At 43.8% G+C, this 23,750-nt stretch overlaps 1 protein-coding gene across 1 annotated transcript in view; it reads right to left on the reverse strand.

Annotated features, from left to right (window-relative positions):
• The window catches only part of LOC120019258 (collagen alpha-1(XII) chain-like), an 89,041-nt gene that overhangs the window by 57,869 nt on the left and 7,422 nt on the right, over positions 1-23,750 (reverse strand). Inside the window, exons 5-21 of the mRNA XM_038962573.1 lie at positions 22,309-22,569; positions 21,979-22,143; positions 21,229-21,402; positions 20,778-21,068; positions 20,061-20,663; positions 18,115-18,393; positions 17,712-17,987; positions 16,503-16,775; positions 10,560-10,829; positions 6,909-7,175; positions 6,029-6,221; positions 5,765-5,889; positions 3,306-3,452; positions 3,010-3,129; positions 2,293-2,457; positions 1,956-2,102; positions 1,040-1,179 (exon numbers count right to left, since the gene is read on the reverse strand). Of these exons, the coding sequence (XP_038818501.1) occupies positions 1,040-1,179; positions 1,956-2,102; positions 2,293-2,457; positions 3,010-3,129; positions 3,306-3,452; positions 5,765-5,889; positions 6,029-6,221; positions 6,909-7,175; positions 10,560-10,829; positions 16,503-16,775; positions 17,712-17,987; positions 18,115-18,393; positions 20,061-20,663; positions 20,778-21,068; positions 21,229-21,402; positions 21,979-22,143; positions 22,309-22,569 (3,896 nt within the window). The remainder of the gene's footprint in view (positions 1-1,039; positions 1,180-1,955; positions 2,103-2,292; positions 2,458-3,009; positions 3,130-3,305; positions 3,453-5,764; positions 5,890-6,028; positions 6,222-6,908; positions 7,176-10,559; positions 10,830-16,502; positions 16,776-17,711; positions 17,988-18,114; positions 18,394-20,060; positions 20,664-20,777; positions 21,069-21,228; positions 21,403-21,978; positions 22,144-22,308; positions 22,570-23,750) is intronic.

Consider the following 23,750-nt stretch of genomic DNA (forward strand, 5'->3'; position numbering starts at 1 on the left):
GCAGCAGGAGCTCAGGCAGTCGAAAATTTGAAGCTAATTACCTGCAATTCTATCCATTTTGACATGGGGTTTTGTACTGCGTATTTATATACTGTCACGACTTCCGCCGAAGTTGGTCCCTCTCCTTGTTCGGGCGGCATTCGGCGTTCGAAGTCACCGACCTTCTAGCCATCGCTGATCCACTTTTCATTTTCCATTGGTTTTGTCTTGTCTTCCATCACACCTGGTTCCAATTCCATCAATTACATGTTGTGTATTTAACCCTCTGTTTCCCCTCAGTGATTTTTATTTGTAAGTGTTTGTGCACGTTTGTCCTGGCGTGCGTAGGGTATTGTACCCATTTGTTATATCTGTTATGTTTCCCGGTGAGTTTTTGTTTAATAAACTGCGCCGCTGGAAACACAGTTCTCCCTTGCGTCTGACTTCTCTGCCGCCAGTACGCACCCTCTTACACATACTGTATTCTCAACATAGCTCATTCTATTAGTTCTACTACTCTACATTGCATTTTAGTTCAATTGTTTATACACAACGCAATATTTATTTATATACTGGATTCTTTAGATAGAATCCTCTAATATACAGTATCTAATGCTGTAGATAACATTCGTAGTATATATTGTGTAAATTCATCCAGTGTATTTACATATAGATTGCATTTGGATTACTGTTACAGTGCTATTTGGATATTAATTGGATTCGTTCCGACATTTCTTGACTTATTTATTCAATTTGTATTATTATTATTATTATTATTATTATTGTTATTATTATTATTATTATTGTGTACTGTTTGACATTTTACTGCATTGTTAGCACTAGTAACATAAGCATTCCGCTGCACCCGCTACATCTGCTAAACTGTGTATGCGACCAATAAACTTGGATTTGATTAGATTTTGAGTGTACTGTATCTAAACCAGGTGTGAGAGCTGTGAGAGCTGACGCTCTTCAGTTCAAATGCAGTAAACTTGGAGAGATGTGCTGAACTTGGAGAGGTGAGGTAAGTGAGGTACAGTACTGTAGGCTATAGGCTTACCTGTTCGGTGATTCCTCCCACCACGGGCATGTAGTCGATGCGGAATTTTTCCACAGGACCTTCAGGCCCGGTCCAGGTAGCACGGAATGAGTGGTGGGTTACCTCGGAGGTCACCAGGTTAGTGGGCGGGTCCAGGCCCCCTGCACGAGAAGCGGCGGGAATGTGAGCAAACACGTCAAATATTTCATGCACTGAACACTCTCACAAATCTCTCCCGAACACCTTAGCCTCATTGTCACAGGGCTGTTGGAGCTGTTTCTATATATCAGACAAAAGTCTTCTTTAGGAAATAGTTTCCCTCCCCGTGTAATAAATCACCATTGTGTTTCCTCCTAAATTTGATTTAAGGACAGGAGTGCGTCCAAAAAACTAAAGTTTCCATCAAATGGGTGGACCTTATGTAACTTAAGTGAAGAAACTCAATTTATCAAGTGTGTGAGGCAACCTTCGAGACCAAATCCAAGTGTTGGCGTTCAATCCGTCTTTTTATTGGCTCGTCTCATCAATCATGCTGCTCTTATTGCTATTCTCTACCTTCTATGCTAATCCATTTATGCAACTGATGGGAGATATCAGTACAGCTTGTTCTCGGTGACAGATTAAATTGCTTTCTAATGCCTGCTCTCTGCCATCTGTGCTGTTTTTGGCATATTAGATTAGAAAGACCCCTAACCGCTGTACCAAGTACAATACACAGCTTGACTCAGGAGAATCATTTTACAATAGCAAAACTTTAAGTTGAGCATTGCTTCACAAATCCATGTTTCTCTCAGTGATTGGGAAAGAGTTAGACAATTAGAGAGAGAGAGAGAGAGAGTGAGAAAGAGAGAGAATTAGAGAGAGAGAGAGAGAGAGAGAGAGAGAGAGAGAGAGAGAGAGAGAGAGAGAGAGAGAGAGAGAGATGGCCTTACAGTACCTGGACCCTTCACACTGTTACAGAGGTTGATGGTGAGCTCATCCACTATGTCCAGCAGGAAGGAGAAATCATTCACATTGTACATGTGAATCTCATCTGGGTCGGAGGCAATGGACCTCAACTCATTCTCATCAGCGTTCTTCACACCTAAAAGTCACACAACAACACAATATTTACATATGTGGGGTCTGGACAAAAAGACTCTGTCTTTTTCATGCTGTCCAAGCGTTGAAAACCTTCGCATTGTAAAATGTCTGTTTTCACTTGACATTGTCACGACCTGGTGATTAGCTGAACCATGACAGATTTAGAGTTATACACTAGGAGTGTCACTCACCGATGGCGTAGAGCTCGATGTTCTCATCCCTGAGCACCTGGGAGTTGGTGATGATCTCGTCCTGCGACTTGCCGTCAGTGATGAGCACACCGATCTTGCGCGAGTCCTTACGCAGTCCCACGTTGGACTTGAAGTTGTTCGTGAGGATATAGTTCAAGGCCATACCTACAGAGAGACATTCGAGAGATTGTTTAGAGGCCCAGTGCAGTATATTATTTTATATCATTTCCACAAGTTGGAATAATACTGTGAAATTATGAAAATTATGATAATGCCATTTTAGTGTAAGAGCTGTTTGAAAAGACTGTTTTGGTGGGATGGAGTTTTGGCCTTCCTGGTGACATCATTAGGCGGTAAATTAGTTAATAGACTAATAAAGAAGAGAGTTCCAAACCTCTCTGAAAATAACAGCTAGTTTTCAGTTTTCCCCTCCCCACTCAGACCTCTCCCAGACAGTCCTAGAAAAATTATTGGTTGAGAAATTAATCTTTGCTAAGAAGCTATTTTTGTTTCTTTTTTACCATTTTCATTTAAAACAATCACACTGGACACTTAATTGTTAGCCCGAAATGATTTGATATTGAGATAAAAACACCTGCCTTGGACTTTTATCATGATTAAGTTAAGTGAAGTTATTTTAAGGTAAGTTAAGTTAGGTTGGGTTTTTTAAAAACAGATGACAGCTCGAAGTTATCCCTTCATTTGATGATACGTCACCTGTCATGGTGTTTCCCCCTTTGTAGGGCAGGTCAGCCACAGCTTTGAGCAGACCATCCCGGGTTGAGTGGGCATTCAAATGCCACTCAGTCTTGGGGTCTCCACTGTACTGAACCATACCTGGAGACACACACAACAGCATGAGACTATACCTACCTCCAATCAAAGTGATTGTTCAGAATATAACATTGATTTTCAATTATGGCATCAAGTCGAGATCAAACTCAATTGAGTTGGGTGATGAACCTATGCCATCGTACACATTGCTAATGGGATTTGATCAAAAGAAAGATTACCGATCATGACTCTATCAGGGCCGATGTCAAAGACACCAACGATGCGAGCGATGAAGGCGCGGATGGTTTTGAAGTTCAGACGGCCAATACTCCATGAGCCATCGACCAGCAGGATGATGTCAGCCTTGGCCTGGCTCTTACACTTGGCTTCTGTAAGGGGTGGAGGAGAGGGCGGTGAAAGGGAGGCCTGATACCATAGACACCCCTCGGATGTGACCACTTAGTACAGTCCATGTAGTGTGACAGTAGAGAGGATGTGTGTAGGAAGGGACGAGGAGAGGGGTGCCAAAGAACAATAGAATATATATATTTTTTAAACAGTTTCAGACAGACATGCACAGGCAAAATACACACACCAAATACAGACATCAACAAGCAGGAGGCAGAAAGGCATTACAAATATCACAATAACTATACTCAAAAACTATACGTACTATACAATAATGTTTCTACAATAAACTATCTATTGCTTCAACACGTTTTGCAGCAGTATTTTTCTCTTGCGGGGGGGGCATCAACTATTTTCTTTCCCCTGGGGGGGTCCATCTTCTTTTCCCCCCTCTTTTTTTCTGTGTATATCCAAAAGGCCTTTTGTGGCCTGCGGCTCTTCGGGATGCTCGTGGGGTTTCTGTCGTTGGGTTTGTCCCCTGCCTCTGAACAACAAGAGCAACCAGCTCACAGACGATATACGAGAGACTCCTCTCCCCGAGTTATCGCACATTCCGGCTGTGCTCGCTACTCGACACCTGTGGAGGTGAAAGGGTGGTTGCTCGCTCGCCCTGCAGCCGAGCGAAAGGACCCAGAGGCGTTCAGACACGGAGCTATGCAATCTGCCCGCTGTATCTGCAATTGAAAACAGGTTAGAGGAGACAAACATTTACCCACTTTCTTTACTGCAGCATGGAGAAACAGGTGCTTGACGATGTGTGGGGGATAGCCCCTCGTAAAATGTGTATCTGGTTATATATGGAAGCAGTTTGTTTGAGTTACACAACGCGGGTAAACAAAACGCTTGTAAGCTCAATGTAAGTCTATGAGACATTCCCCATCAAAACCACCTGTCATCAACTGAGACAGTAAGACGCTGTAGAGACGTATTAACGACTTAAGTCTTGTCATGGTGGACTGGAACGTCCCTAGCTCTGCTCTGATCGGTGCGGTGGGCACTGTGTCACTGTGTGTCAGTGTGTCTGCTCCCCATTACTGAGAGGAATTTCGGGCCAAGGTCAGCAGCTCTCTTAGGGTCTTTTATGAGAAACATTTTCCTAGCTGCATAGAGCTGTGTTCCGCGGCAGCCCGGGTGCACTGCATACTCTCCTGGTTGTAAAACATCTCTAATTAAAAGCAGAGAAACGTTTTTTTTCCATTACTAACTTTTTTTTGCGAAGTAAAAATGAGAAATATGAACTTTTGCATGTCAGGAAGGATTAAGGAAGAAACAATATGGCTGCTGGGTCAATTGGGCACAGTGATGAGAAATATTGGTTTGTGGCAAAAGATACACAAACATGTTTGGCATGCTGAACGTTTGGAGTTGTGGGGGAGTGTAAGTCATCACACAGTGGCACTGCAAGAAAAAGGAGGTCAAGACATATCACCCATAATTAATTCATCCTAAAAATATCATAATGTCTTGCTTATCACCATGCGTGATGAGTATCATATGTACCATATGAAATTTGGTACCCTGGTTCAGTTACCTGGAGCGTTTGTGAGAATTCTACAGAATATGTTTTGCTTTGAAGAGACCAGAAAAATAATTGTTTCTCGTGCGATTAGCAAGACGCACATTCTCCATGACGTTGGCGAGCTAGCTTGTTTATAACGGGCAAAAAAGTTCCACCCGACTCGCGCTGCCGCGTCACAGTACCTGGTACTCTGGTCCTGGATCTTGGACCACCTACTCACGCAGGTCCAGGATTCGTTTCAGCCAGTGTTCGATCGCGTTTCGCAAATGCTTTAAAGCGCCATCAGGGTACCAAACGCTCCAGGATCCGAATCATAGGGGGATTTTTGAAAGTGCCTTTAACATGATATGAGGCAGAAAAAAGGCCATTGGAGCCAAACAGCTATAAGTGATTAGTACTCATTAGAATTGATGGCAGTGTGATGTGATGCTTTATTCCAATGTGTTTGTGATGTGGATTAGTTTAGACAGACACATAATTCCCTATAATGGGATGATTAGCGTCATACTGTAACTCGCAGTGGGAAAGCCGTTCCTCTGCTCTACTAACGAGGATGGGAACAGAGATGGGCTGTGGCTGGGACACTGTGTGTCTGTGGTTTGGTCTGTGTTTCTATCTGAGTGGTTGTTCTGTGGCTGCCTCCAGTACGGCGCCCTTTTCCCTATATAGTGCACTGCTCTGGTCAAAGCTAGGAAATGAGGTGCCCTTTAGGATGCAACAAATGTCTGTTTTGTCGGTCGTCGGTTACGTTATGGTATTGTAAGGTTTTACCGTTCCAAGGTTCCAATGGGACATCGGGTGCATCAGAGAGGGTAGTCTTCTCCTCTCCAGCCAGTGCAGCAGAATGGCCTCCATCAAACATTCCAAACACTGCTACAGAATACTTGGTTCCGGCCCTGATGAGATGGAGAGATGAGATTCAAATGACTATAGTCAATAGTAGTGCACCATATGGAATAGGGTGCTATTTGGGACGCAGGTAATGTCACAAGGCAGAAGACTTCCTGTCTGAGGTTATAACTTCCTGTCTCTCACCTGAGCTCCTCTAACACCACAGTGTTGTCATAGGGCCCAACCTGCAGCTCTCCCAGGTCGATATCATTGCCACTGGGGTGGAATGTGACCTTGTAGCCACGCACATCTCCAGGGGCTGCATCCCAGGAGACTCTGAAGCTGGTCTTGCCAGGGTCTGAGGTCTTCAGGTTTCTGGGAGCTTTGTAAGGTGATACTACAAGGGGACAAACAGAGCAAACATATCAGTTCAAACTCATGAAGAGAGATCGTAACTTCATCTTTGGCAAAGCTAGCCATTTTTCAATGGGATCAGCCAACCCACATTCCAGTCAGTTTCTCATTAGTCCATAATACAAGTCTTGAGTCCCAGCATGCGTCCCAAATGGCATCCTATGCCCTATATAGCGTACTACTTTTGACCAGAGCCATATGCACGTCAACAGTAGTGCACTACAAAGGGAATATGGTGCCATTCCGGCGTCTAAGAACCCAATGACATTCCATGTGTTAGTAAGTGGTAAGATCTCTCTCTCTCTCTCTCTCTCTCTCTCTCTCTCTCTCTCTCTCTCTCTCTCTCTCTCTCTCTCTCTCTCTCTCTCTCTCTCTCTCTCTCTCTCTCTCTCTCTCTCTCTCTCTCTCTCTCTCTCTCTCTCTCTCTCTCTCTCTCTCTCTCTCTCTCTCTCTCTCTCTCTCTCTCTCTCTCTCTCTCTCTCTCTCTCTCTCTCTCTCTCATATATATATTTTTTTATACTTTTTTAAAACTTTGTGTGTTAAATATATGTGTGTATTAACCAAGTCTCTGAGGTGTCCTTAGTGAAAGATACCTGCCCCACACCCACAGTGTTTCCCACTGCACCCTACTGTCTCTCATCTCATGGGGTTGAATTATGGACCAACGTACGTGTCGTTCCTACTCCTTGCCTTGCTTTTCCTTCTCCCCGCTTGTAGATGGGGTGCACCGTGATGTCATAAGTGGTCATGGGCGTCAGTCGCTTCAGCACAGTGGAGGTGGAGGTGCCAGGAACCTTGGCGAACATCTCTTTGCCGCCATCGGTGGGTACGTATGTCACTCGGTAGTTGATGACTTTCCCCGGTGCCGCCATCCACGTTATCTTCATGCTTCGCTCGGTCTCATCGGACACAGTCAGAGCCTTCGCAGCAGCAGACACTGAGGACAGAGAGGAGGAGAATGTTCGATTCGTAGCGAGGATGTTGAGAAAAATCTGTTTATCTTAAAGGCCCAGTGAAGTCAAAAACGTGATTTCCTGTGTTTTAGATACAGTTGAAGTCAGAAGTTTACATACAATTAGGTTGGAGTCATTAAAACTCGTTTTTTCAACCACTCCACAAATTACTTGTTAACAAAATATAGTTTTGGCAAGTCAGTCAGGACATCTACTTTGTGCATGAACCAAGTCATTTATACAACAATGGTTTACAGACAGATTATTTCACTTATAATTCACTGTATCACAATTCCCGTGCGTCAGAAGTTTACATACACTAAGTTGACTGTGCCTTTAAACACCTTGGAAAATTCCAGAAATGATCGCATGGCTTTAGAAACTTCTGTTCGGCTAATTGACATCATTTAAGTCAATTGGAGGTGTACCTGTGGATGTATTTCAAGGCCCACCTTCAAACTCAGTGCGTCTTTGCTTGACATCATGGGAAAATCAAAAGAAATCAGCCAAGACCTCAGAAAAAAATTTGTAGACCTCCACAAGTCTGGTTCATCCTTGGGAGCAAGAAGGTACCAAATGCCTGAAGGTACCACGTTCATCTGTACAAACAATAGTACGCAAGTATAAACACCATGGGACCATGCAGCCATCATACCGCTCAGGAAGGAGACGCATTCTGTCTCCTAGAGATGAATGTACTTTGGTGCGAAAAGTGCAAATCAATCCCAGAACAACAGCAAAGGCCCTTGTGAAGATGCTGGAGGAACCAGGTAAAAAAGTATCTATATCCACAGTAAAACGAGTCCTATATCGACATAACCTGAAAGGCCACTCAGCAAGGAAGAAGCCACTGCTCCAAAACTGCCATAAAAAAAGCCAGACTATGGTTTGCAACTGCACATGGGGACAAAGATCATACTTTTTGGAGAAATGTCCTCTGGTCTGATTAAACAAAATTAGAACTGTTTGGCCATAATGACCATCATTATGTTTGGAGGAAAAAGGGGGAAGCTTGCAAGACGAAGAACACCATCCCAATCGTGAAGCACGGGGGTAGCAGCATCATGTTGTGGGGGTGCTTTGCTGCAGGAGGGACTGGTGCACTTCACAAAATAGATGGCATCATGAGGGAGGAAGATTATGTGGATATTTTGAAGCAACATCTCAAGACACCAGTCAGGAAGCTAAAGCTTGGTCGCAAATGGGTCTTCCAAATAAACAATGACCCCAAGCATACTTCCAAAGTTGTGGCAAAATGGCTTAAGGACAACAAAGTCAAGTTATTGGAGTGGCCATCACAAAGCCCTGACCTCAATCCTATAGAACATTTGTGGGCAGAACTGAAAAAGCGTGTGCGAGCAAGGAGACCTACAAACCTGATTCAGTTACACCAGCTCTGTCAGGAGGAATGGGCCAAAATTCACCCAACTTATTCTGGGAAGCTTGTGGAAGGCTACCCGAAATGTTTGACCCAAATTAAACAATTTAAAGGCAATGCTACCAAATAATAATTGAGTGTATGTAAACTTCTGACCCACTGGGAATGTGATGAAAGAAATAAAAGCTGAAATAAATAATTTTCTCTACTATTATTCTGACATTTCACATTCTTAAAATAAAGTGGTGATCCTAACTGACCTAAGACAGGGCATTTTTACTCAGATTAAATGTCAGGAATTGTGAAAAACTGAGTTTAAATGTATTTGGCTAAGGTGCATGTAAACTTCAGACTTCAACTGTATATTTGCACACTATGAGGTTGGAATAATAATGTGAAGTTTTTTAAATTATGATAATGCCCTTTTAGAGTAAGTTTGAAAAGGCCGCCAGAAATGTCAACCTATTTTGGTGGGATGGAGTTTTGGCCTGCCTGGCGACATCACCAGGCGGTATAAGTCAATAGACCAATAATAAACAGTTTCGAACCTCTCTGCCAATAACAGCTAGTTTTCAGGTAACATATCCCTCCCATTAGGCTCATCCAATTAGGACCCTTCACTCAGACCGCTACCAGACAGTCCTAGCAAAATTCTGTCTTGAGAAATTGCTCTTCGCTAAGAAGCTATTTTTGTTTCTTTTTTACCATTTTAATTGAAAACAATCACAGTAAGGTACTTAAGTGTTACCCAGAAATAAATTGATATTTTGAAAAAAAACAGCTGCATTGGACCTTTAACTTTCCCTTTCCCCTATTGTGAATGAAGCTAAGCTCCATAGACCATGTAATAAGGTCCATTTGTTCCACCATTTCGGCACGCAAGAATAGTCAAACCAAAGGCAATCCTTCCAAACAGTTAATTATCCCAGGAAAAAAAGGCAGACCACTAGTCTTCATTCATTCACTGGGAGGATTGTTATTGGCGGAAAAAACATGACCTCCAACTTCTCAATGTGTTGATTGACCTGAATGAACCTGTAACCCCGTTACCGGAGATCCATTGGTTCCGCTGTGCGAACGTAATGAGGTAAGCACAGATATGAAAGGTGAGGTCTCCTGAGAATGTCTCAAGGTTATTTACTGTTCAAAATATGCTTGACTTGGCCTGCCAGAGTCAATAAACTAATTACTTTCCATATCTAGAAATGTCTAATCAAACCATCTCACTGGTTCCTCAATTGTTTGAGGACATTTCCATCAATGTGATTTCCCATGTGTAGGATATAGGGATGTGTGGTGGATTTGATAGTGTGTCTAAATACTGCTCCCACGCACCCTAACGGCAGTATACAGGACACATTACACCATGTGCCAACAAATGCATCATTTAACAAAAAAATCCCCTCCACAAAAGTAAGGTTATCTTAGATTCTAGAACACATAATGCATAATAACTGTCACCACCTCAGCTTTCCACTGCAAACCACAGTTTAGAAATGATATTTTTCCAAAATACCCGACACCAAGACAAAAGAGTTCCAGAGAGTGAGGATGATGAGCACTGGAATGGAATATTTTCATATTTTATCAATTTGTTTAAAAAAAAATCTCAATCTAGGGACTGGCATAGTGCAATTGTATGAAAATATATGTGATGGCCCAGGGAGAGTTTCAAACCGTTCGACAGATCTACAAAATGCTTCATGGATACATCCAAACCGTCACAACTAACACCACTTCCGTGACTCATTACTTTGGTAATCCATAGCAGTGATGAGACATTGATTGTGTCCCAAATGACACCCTATTACTTACTTAGTGAACTACTTTTGACCAGAGCCATATGGGCCTTGGTCAAAAGTGTTCCACTATATGGGGAATAGGTTGCAGTTTGGGATACGGCCATTGTGTCCACCTCTGACGTCCAACACTGAGAGCTTTCCCTGTCCACAGACAGAATGAACGGAGGATGATGTGTAATAAGTCTTACCATCGGTGGTCTCCTGTCCAGTCAGTGGGTCCCCGTCTCCTCTGCCGTAGGAGGCCACGACAGACACCTGGTAGAGGGTCTCAGGTGTCAGACCATCCAGGACAGTGTTGGTGACATCTCCAGGGACCGTCTTCTCCCCTGACTCGTCACTGTACAACGACTTCCAGCGGATCCTGTACATCTTCACGTTTCCAGGGGCAGCCGTCCAGGACGCAGCAAAGCTGGTGTCCGTTACGTCGCTGGTGACAAGGTCCTTGGGGGAACCCAGTTCTGAAACAAAGGAAAAGAGATCAGATTTCTGGGTGATGATTTGGGAGAGGATACAGGATACAATGTTTGGTTAATGATAGTCAATGAACGTTCCAACACACTATCTGGATAGGCCCTTATGCACTTCTCAGTAAAGGAAGAGAAAATGCTCAACTCTAAATCATCTTGCGTAAACAAGTAAAAAGGGTGCTTAGAACCATAAACATTATGCACTTTTGCAAACAACACAGTGCCTTTGACAAATCCCCACAGCCCAGCTGTATCTAAGCATCCATTTTGTCTGACTGCATCTGGCCAATTGGACTACTCAAAATGGAAAGCATTGAAACCCGTGTCCAGAGGACAGCATAGTTGAACAGCTAGTCACATCTATAAAGACAAAAGATCAGCAGAGATACCACATATCTATCTCGGATTACAAACATGCCTCGCACTGCGACTGGACCTGTGACATATGGGCTGACTTATAGGAGACTCCCAATAAACTAAAGGTCAACAGTGCACATCTGCTTCATATACTGGATGGATGGAGAGAGTGATGGAGGGAGGGAGGACACTGACATGACTATGCGAGAGCATGGTCATGTTGTGGGTTCTCACCACTGTTCCTAACTGATGAAGCAGACAAGGGAAGCCTGTTCGCCTTAACATATAGATTTGTTTCATTAAACAAGACCAAAACTAATTTCCTGTGCATATGGCTCATGTTACTGCAAAAAGACACATGGAGCTTATGCTACACAGAGCCAGCAGTCTATAGGGACTATAGACATGACTGGGGTTTGTGAATGGCGGTGACAATCTGCATCGCCATTGTATATGTTACATTTGGCGCATTCGTTTTGCATCACTCTGTGCCACTGCCGGGCGGAGTTTGCTCCCAAGGGCAATAGCTCACCGACCCTGGGAACCCGAGCGATGCAAAACAAACTCACCACATTGGTCATGAGTTGAATAGAGGTAAAACATTGCATAGTAGTACAAACTCTGTCTGTTTATGATAATAATGAAAAATGTCTGGTCGAGTGATCTAACTAAACAATGTAACTACAATGTAACAGAGAGTAGCCATTAGACATACAACACTTCACTTTCTGCCAATGGACATATTGGGATTGTAATGGATAGTGTACTGCACAGTCAACTGATTATAGTGGACCACAGCCAGTATTACTCTCCAGATACAAGATGACATTTTCATGAATCATCAAAACCTGTGTTCGGGTTCATAGTGTGGTGGATCCGAGACAGACTCTCTTAATCGTTTTAGGGTAGCCCAGAGCAGGACTACTGGTGGATATTTACTGGTAAGACACGTGACCAATCTAACCATGCCACCACGAGTACATCGAGCAGATACTGACTTAAACCATTACCTTTTGTCGTTTTCTCATCTTACCACTAAAGCCAGACAAGCTAACCGATAAATGCAAACGTCCGGTGCCCCATCAAATCAACATGTGAACATGTGTCCTCTTTCATATTGAAAGACAAACATATGGAAGTACTGTTATACTTCAGGGGGGGAAAGAAAGATTTGGGGTTTTTTTCCTGACAAAAAATTGTACAGGGAGAGATGTTAACTTTAAGCATCTGTTTAATTTTATAGATCAACAAGTAAGCTGCGTCTGATTTCAGGAAAAGTCTTTCCAACTGCCACGCCAAAAAGAATCTATCAAACATAATATTCCTCTGAAGCAACCCATTCCAGCCCCGGCTAAAATCTAATTTCCTTCATTTTACTGGACATGTACTGCCTCAGTCCACATGGGCAGGCTCTCCGTCTCCACCACAGAGGCACAGCAGCAGCCACTGCCATTAGCTCTCACGTTCAATGTCTGGGAGGGAGTCTGGAGGTTTTCTAAATATCAAACCACAGGCGGCTCTCGCAGAGAATCTGGCGCTCGGCGGCCCGGCCTGAAACCCACTCAACCCTATTATAAGGAAAAACTGAACAAAACCACAGTACATTCAACTCTCTTTCTTTTAAACACACATTTCTCTCTAAAAACGATCCACTATTTTGGCTTGGAATATTTTCTGAATCAAACAACTATGTGATTTTACGGCTGCCTGCATAACAATGAATAACGTTGTTAAGACAATCAAATGAGTCAATTGTTGAAACGTAACAAAATATATACACTATTGTTCTGTTCTAGTTTATCTTCACACACTGTAGCCTTCCAACACCAGGCGGCATTGATTTTGTTCAGGCCTTTGAAAATCTAAATAGCCTTGACATATCAAGCACGTTGCAACGTCCTACACTCAAGACAAAACTCTATCCTGCGGAGAAATCTGCCGTGCATTTGTATCCAGCACTGATATTAAGCCAAAAGAGCCTAAAAGTTCAGTACCACAGTCAAAACAAGCTGGAGCTTAATGTTTGAAGTTTGAACCTTGCTTTCATATTCTTTAGACCCTGGTCCAATAGAAGGGAGAGCGCAGGTCCTGAAGTGCAGTCTGCCCACTGCATGTTTGTCTTAACGACATCCCTGAGGATCAGAGAACAGCAGCTTGAATCCTTTATAAACTCTGACAAATGCCAGATAGGGGAGGGAGGAAACATTCAGCTCACTGAGAGGGGGGATTCTAAGGTGCTATCTATCCTAAAGGAAGACAACTATATAACTACAGAGCCTGAGTCCCAGTAAGAGAAAACCACCTCTTGCCTTGGCCTGCAACCTCCTTTATGCTCGTTTTTGATTCAATTTCCATGCCTCGCTTTGGTTCTTTTTGATTCCCGGCACAGCCTTGGCTCCTAATCATCACCACGCCCTGATGAAAGTGGATGGTGAGTGCTCAGTATGGAGGCGGCCAGCGTTTACACAGCTTTGAAGTATTTTCCCAGGTAACACTTTCCATTCGCCTCCTCTGTCTTTGACATTCATTATCTCACCACTTTTCCTTTTTTCATTTGTTTTCTTACAATTATTCTGTCCTCCTCCTACCACATCGAAATATTAAATTAGTGGGGGGAAAACGTACAGTGTGCTCCGTCGATTTACCGCCTCAGTGTGAGGCAAACTCCAAGTCAGAAGTCATCCTTTTCCACCAATAGGGACTGGAGCTGTGCTGGAGTGTGTTGCTGGCCAAGCTGGACGCTCCGCAGAAACGGCCACCCCCATAGGCAGGCCTAGGGTACGGCCAAAATGGCACCCTACTTCCTATACAGTGCACAAGGGTGCCATTTGGGACGTAAGGCGAGGGTCCATTACCCCTTAAGGGTGTCCAGGCATAGGGCCTGACAAATAATCACAACATGGACTCCCCTGGTCAACATTACTCCAAATCCCCACTACCTCACTGGGACCAACATTATTGGATTTTGCTCTGTTTATAAGGACTTGCAGCTAGATACTGTACATATTCATCATTACAGTACGTGCTTTCTACAATATATCACTACGGTTCAGTTTTGTTTTAGGAATTCACACAACATTGTTACAGTGGGAGAAATTCCAACACACCAAATCCAGTAATTCCACTATTTTCAGTTGGGAATTGAAACATACCATAGGTTCTTCCCAGTGGTTGAGTCCCTAGGCTTCCAGTGGAGCCCAGCACAAAGTGATCAGTGTGTGTCGGCTTGGCGGCGTGAGTGAAAGCAGAGAGAGTCCCAGATGCTGTGTCAGCAAACTAACTAACTCAGAGACTCTGCGACTCCTCCACGTCCCCTCAGGAGAGAAGAAAGTCGGCCAGCAGGGGCCCGGGCCTCCCCCAGTCGGCCAACCTCCATGACAGGCTCAGACACGTTCAAGGACCATGGCCCATTCCCAGTCACACCAAGTCAAGGTCCAGTCAAATATGCACCATTGTCCAAAGCCTGGAGAAGGAAGGCTGGCTAACATCAAGCTCTTGGCATTTTTTATGAATGTAAAAGGGAAGGATTTAGTGGAAAAGGCAAAAGGGATGAGATGTTCTCAGTTTAAGAATCCTCTTTTGCTCCTTCCTACTGCATTGCATGTGTGACTCTTGCCAGAAAAAGTCTAATATAGCCTAGTGGTTCTGCTTTATGTCAGCTCCGACGCTACTTCAATGTCCATTCCATTGGAAATGGGCCACAGTGGCAGGTAAAGAACTAGGTGAGCACCACTGGGTGTGATACAGTAGCTGTGTTATTGTGGCAGCGATCCGGGGCAAACAGCTTGACCGCCAGCCAAAACACAAGCACACAACATGATCTCCAGCATCCAGAGGGATGGAGCTGAGCTGACTAAAACAGCTATAGGAAAACAAGATGGCTGACGCTGTCTCTCTCTCTCTCTCGCTCTCTCTCTCTCTCTCTCTCTCTTTCTCTCTCTCTCTCTCTCTCTCTCTCTCTCTCTCTCTCTCTCTCTCTCATTGCTGTCTGTCCAACCCAGTTGGTCCCAGGGATTCGCACAGTGAAAAAGCTGAAATTCACTACCTCATTCATCTGCTTGCTCTGCCCTTAGATTTAGCCTCACATTGAAGTTGTATACCATGTTCTTTTCAGGACAACCAGGGCTACAAGTACAACACAACATTTGGCCTAAACAGTTGCATTCATGAGTTTTATTGACAAATGTCAATGAAAATAAGGTCTGGAATCATAAAGTAACCAAAAAAGTGTTGCAATGGACATTAGACAGGTGGAAATTTGTCCTTTGGTCTGGATTCCGAATTGGAGATTTTTGGTTCCAACCACCGTGTCTTTGTGAGACGCGGTGTGGGTGAATGGATGATCTCCGCATGTGTATTTCCCACCATAAAGCATGGAGGAGAAGGTGTTATGTTGTGGGGGTGCTTTGTTGGTGACACCGTCTGTGATTTATTTAGAATTTAACGCACACTTAACCAGCATGGCTACCACAGCATTCTGCAGTGATATGCCATCCCATCTGGTTTGGGCTTAGTGGGACTATCATTTGTTTTTCAACGGGACAATGACCCAACATACCTCTAGGCTGTGTAAGGGCTATTTTACCAAGAAGGAGAGTGATGGAGTGCTGCATCAGATGACCTGGCCTCCACAATCCCCCGACCTCAACCAAATTGAGATGGTTTGGGATGAGTCGGACCACAGAGTGAAGGAAAAGTAGCCAACAAGTGCTCAGCATATTTGGGAACTTCTTCAAGACTGTTGGCAAAGCATTCCAGGTGAAGCTGGTTGAGAGAATGCCAAGAGTATGCAAAGCGGTCATCAATGCAAAGGGTGGCGATTTGAAGAATCTCAAATATAAAATATATTTTGATTTGCTTAAGACTTTTTTGGTTACTACATGATTACATATGTGCTATTTCATAGTTTTGATGTCTTCACTATTATTCTACAATGTAGAAAACAGTAAAAAATAAAGAAAAACAGTTGAATGAGTGGGTGTTCTAAAACTTTTGCCCGTTAGTGTATGTGAGCTTATTACTGTATTATAGACATTATGTCCTCAGATATCCTATGATCTTCTATGTAGACGAACCCCTTACCTTCTAACAACTTTTGTGTGGCTTGTGAACATTATATAGCAAAGCAGAGCGTATTCATGAAAGTTACAGCTTTTCATAGTGGGGTCATAATAGTTTGCAGTTCAAACCGTTCGGACTTTACATACGTTTTTGTGAGAATAACTGTTTTTCGGGATCCGCCCTTGTCTCACAAACACCACTCTAGCTGCACTCCAATGAAACTATTTTAGGAACTCTCTACTTTACCTTCCAGTGTGGTTCCTTTCCCCTCCAGAGGGTCTCCTAGGCCAGAGGAGTAGCGTGCGCTGACCACCAAATCGTACTCAGTGCCAGGCTGCAGGTTCTTCAGAAGGGTGTTGGTGTTCCCTCCCTTCACCCACACCTCCTTCCTCTCGCCACCCGCCGACGGACGGAAATTGATACGGTACTGGAGGACGCGGCCCGGTGCCGCAGCCCACGAAAGCTTCATGGTGGACACCGTCTTGTCAAAGACCTGCAGGTCACGTGGAGATCCCAGCGCTGAGAGAGAAGAGGCGAGAAAAGCCACGCTGTCAATGAGGAGCCAATCAAAGTTGAAGTTGTTGTGTGTAGGCTATGGCATATGACCAATTAGCTGAGGTGTCCAATATAGTCTGATTATAGTCTGTTATTAGACAAGACAGATTGGAAAGACCACAAGTCTTCATTAATGCAAATCTTAAGTCATATAATTACAGAAACCTTCAGATTTTTGGAAAGGTTACGCAGTGAATAGCACAAAAAGGGCAACATTGTAAAGAAGATTGAGGAAAAAACACAAATTCATCTCTGAAACAGCTGGGTGGTGAATGATGCCAAAGAGGCACAGGCTGGGATATGTTCTACCCTTTTAAAGGCTCTGGAAGTAAACAGCTGCCTTATTTAAAGGAGCTGGAACGTCCACGGGCACTAAATGCTCTGAGAGCTGATAATCACTGAGAAGAATGTGGTTGCCGTGGTGAATAAGAGTACATTTTTGTTTATTTCCCCTTGCTCCTTTGGCTCCGACGCTGTAAACTACCGCATTACTGGACACACACACACAAACACACCTCCGATATGCATCGAAAAAATCCCCCCTTAGACTGCAACCCCTTTGTGATGCCTTCCCGCCAAAATATAATGACACAGTAATTTTGGGTGGAATATTAGCTTAGTAGAACATGAAGAAAATGAAACATGAAGAAAATTAAAACTTTGTTGGAAACAAAAGGCAGGCATGTTCAGTTCACACCCCTGGAGGGATGGTATAAGGGAGTAGGATTCCTAGCCTCAGTCCCCAGCATGAAAGGTCTCAAATAGCTTTTCTATAGCATAATTGGCTAAGACGTTGCAAAGCAGAGGAGCCCTAGTTCGAGCACAGTGAGGGACAGGGATGTAAGCTATACTATTAAGCAAGCGCAGTGATGCCTGTTACATAAGCAGAGATTTAGTCACCTTCTTTGGTGGTGCCATCGATCTTCATCTCAGCACCAGTGCCTGACTGGTACTCTGCAGCCACCATGACGCGGTACGTTGTCAATGGGAAGAGCTCTGGCAGCACGATGGTGGTCTCATCGCCGACGGTGGCTGTCTCTAATCTTGTGCTGTCACCCCTGACTGGTACATAGGTTAGACGGTACCGTACCACCGCCCCTGGCGCTGCCGCCCACGACACCCGGAAACTGTCTGTCGTTTCCTCTGAAACCCTCAGGTTACGCACTGGTCCTTGTTCTGCAACAAAGATGGTGGGATTAGAGGTCATAAGGAATTTAGAGGTTAAACAAATATTAGAACAGAAGTTAAGGCATTGCCATCAAATTCTTTATCTGTTGGTATCTGTTGGTCTGACGGTGCTGACCATCTAGTGTGGTCTCGAATCCATTCAGAGGGAAGCTGTCTCCTTCGGTGTACTGGGCAAAGACGTTGACCTCGTAGTGGGTGAGGGGCGTGAGGTGAGGCAGCAGAGTGGTGAGCGTGTCCCCGGGCAAGGACATGGACACAAAGTCCCCGTCGACGTCAGCAGCAGGTCTGAACTGGATCAGGTAGGACAGGACATTGAGGGCATCGGTCTCCCAAGTGGCTCTGAAGCTCCTGGCGGCCACCTCAGAGAAAGTTAACGACCTTGGTGGGAGTAAGCCTGGAGGAGATGGCAGATGACTACGCGTTAGGTCACAACACTCAGGATGCGTCCCAAAAGGCACCTTATTCCCAGCCTCCCATAGGGCTCTGGTCAAAAGTAGTGCACTGTATAGGGAATCAAGTGCCATTTGGGATGGAGACCCAATAACACTCAAACATCTCTATTCCATTAGTGAAAATCTCTGTATTGTTTTCTATGTGTACAGTTCTCTATGTTGTCATAATAGATTATTATATAAGGAATATATCATGAATAATCAAACCTGGTGTGAGTTACGCAATACACTGGCCATGTAATGCAGAGCGACTAATATTTGGTATTATATTTCCACATGCAAGTCATCTTACTGCCCTGAGAGCGCAAGAGTTTTTACATGTGTGTAACACATTGCTAAACAGAAGATGATAACTTTGGAAAAGAGTGTTGTGACAGATGTAATTGCAAGCATATGTTGTATACACTCATAGGATTTTCTCTTCTACTTCTCAGGTAATGGACCAACAAGGCCAAGGTAGAGTGGAGTCATTTTCAAGAGTTATTCTCTCCGAATTGTCCAAATAGAAGCAGTTGATCAAAACTACATTGATTAATAAAGTGTAAAAAAGTTTTAAAAAGGTGAAGATTTTTGCCACAATTCATCAAATTACCCAAGTATACTGTATAATATTTCAAAACATGGTTATTTGCTCAAAATCAAGAAATCAAAAACGTAAAAACTGACTAATGTTTCGGATGTAAGGTATACATCGGAAAACTGTGCTCCTTGCTTGCTGCCATATGGCGCTGTATGATACTGTGCCAGATGTTAGCTTCACACTTTACACACTGTTCGAATCTCATCACAAACAACTTTAGCATTTGAGCTATTTAGCTACTTTGCAACTACTTAGCATGCTAGCTAACCTAACCTTAACACTAACCTTAACCCTTTACCCTAACCCCTAGCCTAGCAAAAAATTGGAATTCGTAACATATCATACGTTTTGAAAATTCATAACATATCATACGAATTGAAATTTGTCACATGGATGATGGACTCCCACAAATTAATACATACCATACGAAACGTAACATATCATACTAATTGAAGTGCCACGGATTTACTTTTACTATGTAATTCAATGAATGCTAGCATTTATTTTTGTATTGCAAACATACTGTATCTAAGACACTTCCATTAACATCTTAGACTTTGGAAATACTGGGTGCTGGGCCATTATCTCCATTGAGAATCTATGGCATACTCAAATGTCCCCCATATTTCTTGTTTGCAAGACATTCTATTTTGCTAAGAAATTACTTTACTTACTGTAGCCTAGCAGTTTGGAGAGTTGGGCCAGTAACCGAAAGGTCGCTGGTTCAAATCCCAAAGCCGACTAGGTGAAAAATATGTCAATGTGCACTTGAGCAAGGCACTTAATCCTAACTGCTACAGGGTCGCTATCAATAATGGCTGATCGCTGGCTTTGACTCCACTCTCTGAGGGTGTCTCAGGGGGAGTGGGATATGCCAAAAACATGTACATGTGTGAAATATGACAAATGTAAGCACCCAACTAATTACTATTATTTTTAGCCATTATCTTCACTTGAGTACAGTTGGCATGGGTTTACTGACTAACAAAAATAACTACATCATGCAGATATAGAGAGGGTCCTACTCACTTTTCTTCTTGATGTTGAGGAGCTCCTGCTCAATCCTCAGGCAGATGGACTGGGTGAGCTCTTTGGAGATCCTCTGGAAGGCGTCAAAGTCCTCCACGGTGTACACATGGGTCTCCACAGGCTCGGTAGCAATGGCTTCCAGTTCAGACCTCACAGCGTCCTTCACGCCCACGGCAAAGATCTCCACGTCTGCTTTCTTCAGCTTGGTGGCCGGGTCCTTGAAGGAGTCGGACGACTTCCCGTCTGTGATGAGGATAGTGACGCGGGGAACGTTTGGCCGCGATCCTCGGTTGGTCAAGAAGATCTTCTCCCTGACATAGGTCATGGCCCTTCCGGTGTTGGTGGAACCGCCACGGTAGGGGAACGTCCGGACGGCATGGACCACAGCGCTCATCTCGTGGTGGGTGTTCAGGTAGAACTCAGTGTGAGCGTCCCTGCTGTACTGAACCAAGCTGATCTGAATCTTGTCCTGTCCGATGTCAAAGGAGTTCACCAGCACCTCCAGGAAAGCTCTGACTTTAGCGAAGTTGGACAGTCCGATACTGTATGAGCCGTCGACCAGAATGACAACGTCAGCTTGCACGTCTACTCCAAGAGAACATTCTAGAAGAGGACACAAAAACATCTGTCACGTAATGACAAAATCAGACACTGGATGACTACAACAATGACTGACATACAGTATGACTTTTAGATATTGTTGTAGAGGATACTCACCAAGGGACACCTTGACTGGCTCAGTCTTCTCCATGGTCATGATGGGCTCACTGGGGGTCAGGCCCTTGAGGGCAAACAGGCTGATCTGGTACTCTGTGTCTGGAGACAGGCCCGTAACCATCACTGAGGTCTGGCTGGCGCCTACGTACAGCTCCTGGTGCTTGCTGCCGGCCATCATGGGGATCAGCTGGAGCTTGTAACCCGAGACATCTCCAAAGGAAATGTCCCATGTCACCCTCATAGACTTGGAGGCCATCTCCATGACTCTGAGGTTTGATGCTGGTTCAATAACTGAAAATGAACAATCACGACGGGAATTTGTTAGGAAATGATCTCCCTAGCTGGAAAAGTTTTGAGCAACCCCCATTAATTCATGCATCTCTAATAATTTCTTCAAAGTTATCCATGCCAAAACCACTTCCAACATTTGAGTCGTAAAACTGCATTTTACCTTCCTCTCCGCTGACGAGCGAGTTGAGTTGATCGTCCACCCCCGAGCACACATGGGTAATGAGCTCTTTCTGCACATTTTTGATAAGGTCAAAGTTGAGAACATTATAGACGTGCGTCCTGTAGGGGGTTGAAGCCATTTGTTTTAGCTCGTCCTCATCTGCTCCTTTGATCCCTAAATTGGACAAAGAACAAAAAAGGGGTGTAAAATGTATATGGTCTCTTATAAAAACTGGGGAAAATGTTCCATATCACCATTGTAATCCTGATCTCCCGACAGTTTCAGAAGGTTTACTCATTCATAGTTCAAACCAATAAAGTCCAAACACTCCTTGTTAAAGTCAATGGCAGCACATGAAAATTATTCCGAATGTAGGAATTAATTGCGGCATAGTTTCTCAGGTTCGAGAGCTTATACTGAATAAAACAAGTGATCTATAAAGATATGAAATGAAGCAAGAGGTCTTTCCTTCTTTTCCACTTTTAAGAACAACCAGCTGGATTCACTATGGAATATATACATTTTTCAACAGGCCATGTCATAACTTCAGTTGGAAGGAATGACAACATGGTAAAAATGTGTGAAACACATTTCATACCATTCTAACTTGTAGGTTTCAGGATCCTTTACTTTGTGATATAAATACGGCAATTTACTCTCATGACTATAGAATATATATAGACAGGATTAGCAGTATCAGTAAGACATAAACAGGGTTAGATGACAGAAAGGTAGCCTGTAGTCACATACCCAAGGTGAAGATCTCCACCCCCATGTTCTTGAGTTTCTTGGCGATCGCCTCCACAGGGTCTTGAGACTTCCCATCTGTGATAATCATGGCCACCTTGGGAAAGCCTTTCCTGGCACCGTTTGCCTCAGTAAATGTGTTTTTCAGCAAATAGTCCATGGCCTCACCTGTAACAAAGTGGCATGACGTCCCTTTTGGTTATAACATTGTTCATTTGATTCACTCTACCAACCTCAGAGAGTTGTTAATGACGAACTACGGCTTTGTCAGTTAGTATTATGTTATGATTGTGTATTGTATAGCCAGGTACTGTACATGGGATGGGTAAGTACCTGTCATGGTGTTGCCACCCTTGTAAGGCAGTGTGTTGATGGCTCTGAGGAGTTCGCCCCATTTCACGTGCTGGTTGAGGTTAAACTCTGTCTTGGTATCAGTGCTGTACTGGACCAGGCCCACCCTTGTCTTGTCCTCCCCAATCTCAAAGGCACCCGCCATGGCAGAGATGAAGTTACGGATGTATTTAAAGTCTCTTCCAGCGCTCCATGAACCATCAACCAGGAACACCAAATCTGTGACAGCACTGAATGAACACTCTGGGAGAGAAGGAGAGGTAGAGAGAAGGAGAGAAGAAGGAACATGAAAAAAGTAGCATACACTGGAAAAATGGGAGAGGCAAATTATTTGAGCTGAGGAGAAGCATGTCCTGTTTCCGTAGCTTTACAAGTCCCAGATAGCTGTATCATTGACCAAAGAAAACAAAGTGAAGAGTGCTGTTGTGCAAATATATACAGTGAACAATGAAAGTAGCCTCCAGGTGCAAACTTTGGTCCAGCGTTTTAACATTACTGTATGAAGAAAACAAGGAAAACGACCCTCTTAACACTCATATACTAGACAGGAACTATGGAATATCAATTAATATTTCTTATTGGCAAATACAAATGCTCAGATAGGACCCTAAGGTGACAAAGAAAGAATGCAATAAAAAATATTGATGTTATTGCCATCCCTTTTGACAGAATAACACTGTCACTACCAGAATCAGCACTGTATTCATCAGGCTCTTCATCAGACTTTTATTTGATGGGCTGGAGGTCATTCACCATACTCACTAGACCAGATACCGGGTTAGGGATAGTGGCATCAACAGTGCAGTCAAGAATAATCCGATTGATATAAGCCCAGCAGTCACATCCAGCTCAAATGGTTATACAAACTATTAGGGGGATACTTTGAGATGTAAGCCCTCATAGTGGGTACAGTCTTTGGGAACACTACGAAAGGTACAGTGGGTGAATAGGGGGTTACCTGGAGGGTATTTTCCAGTTATTCCTTCTGGATAGAAATAAAGTCTGAGAGAGGTTTTCCCAAGTAGCAGTAAGCATGCATCATCTGGGGGAGGCCACATTGCTCTTGTAAAGAGCTGTATCCGTAATGGTTTCCACTTTTCTCAACCTGGCTGTGTACTCTTCCGCTCCAGCACCAGAGGTCCTGCCCCCTGACACAGGTGTTAGCTCCACACCACTGACCCCCACACTGAGCATGTGCAAACTCCTTCACTTAGCATGATTGACAGCCTGACTATGACAGGCAGCAATGTTATGATCAATATTTTCAAGATTTATATAGTAAAAAAAACTGATTTGGTTATACAATGGGGCATTGAATAGAATAATATGTGGAAACTCCCTCTACTGTGCTGTCGACCACACACCAACGGAAAGAGACCAGGCACAATAAGAGAAATAAAAAGAGACTGTAGCCTATGAACAAA

Source organism: Salvelinus namaycush, chromosome 24 (genome assembly GCF_016432855.1).
Source record: "Salvelinus namaycush isolate Seneca chromosome 24, SaNama_1.0, whole genome shotgun sequence".
In the NCBI taxonomy this organism is placed as follows: Eukaryota; Metazoa; Chordata; class Actinopteri; order Salmoniformes; family Salmonidae; genus Salvelinus; species Salvelinus namaycush.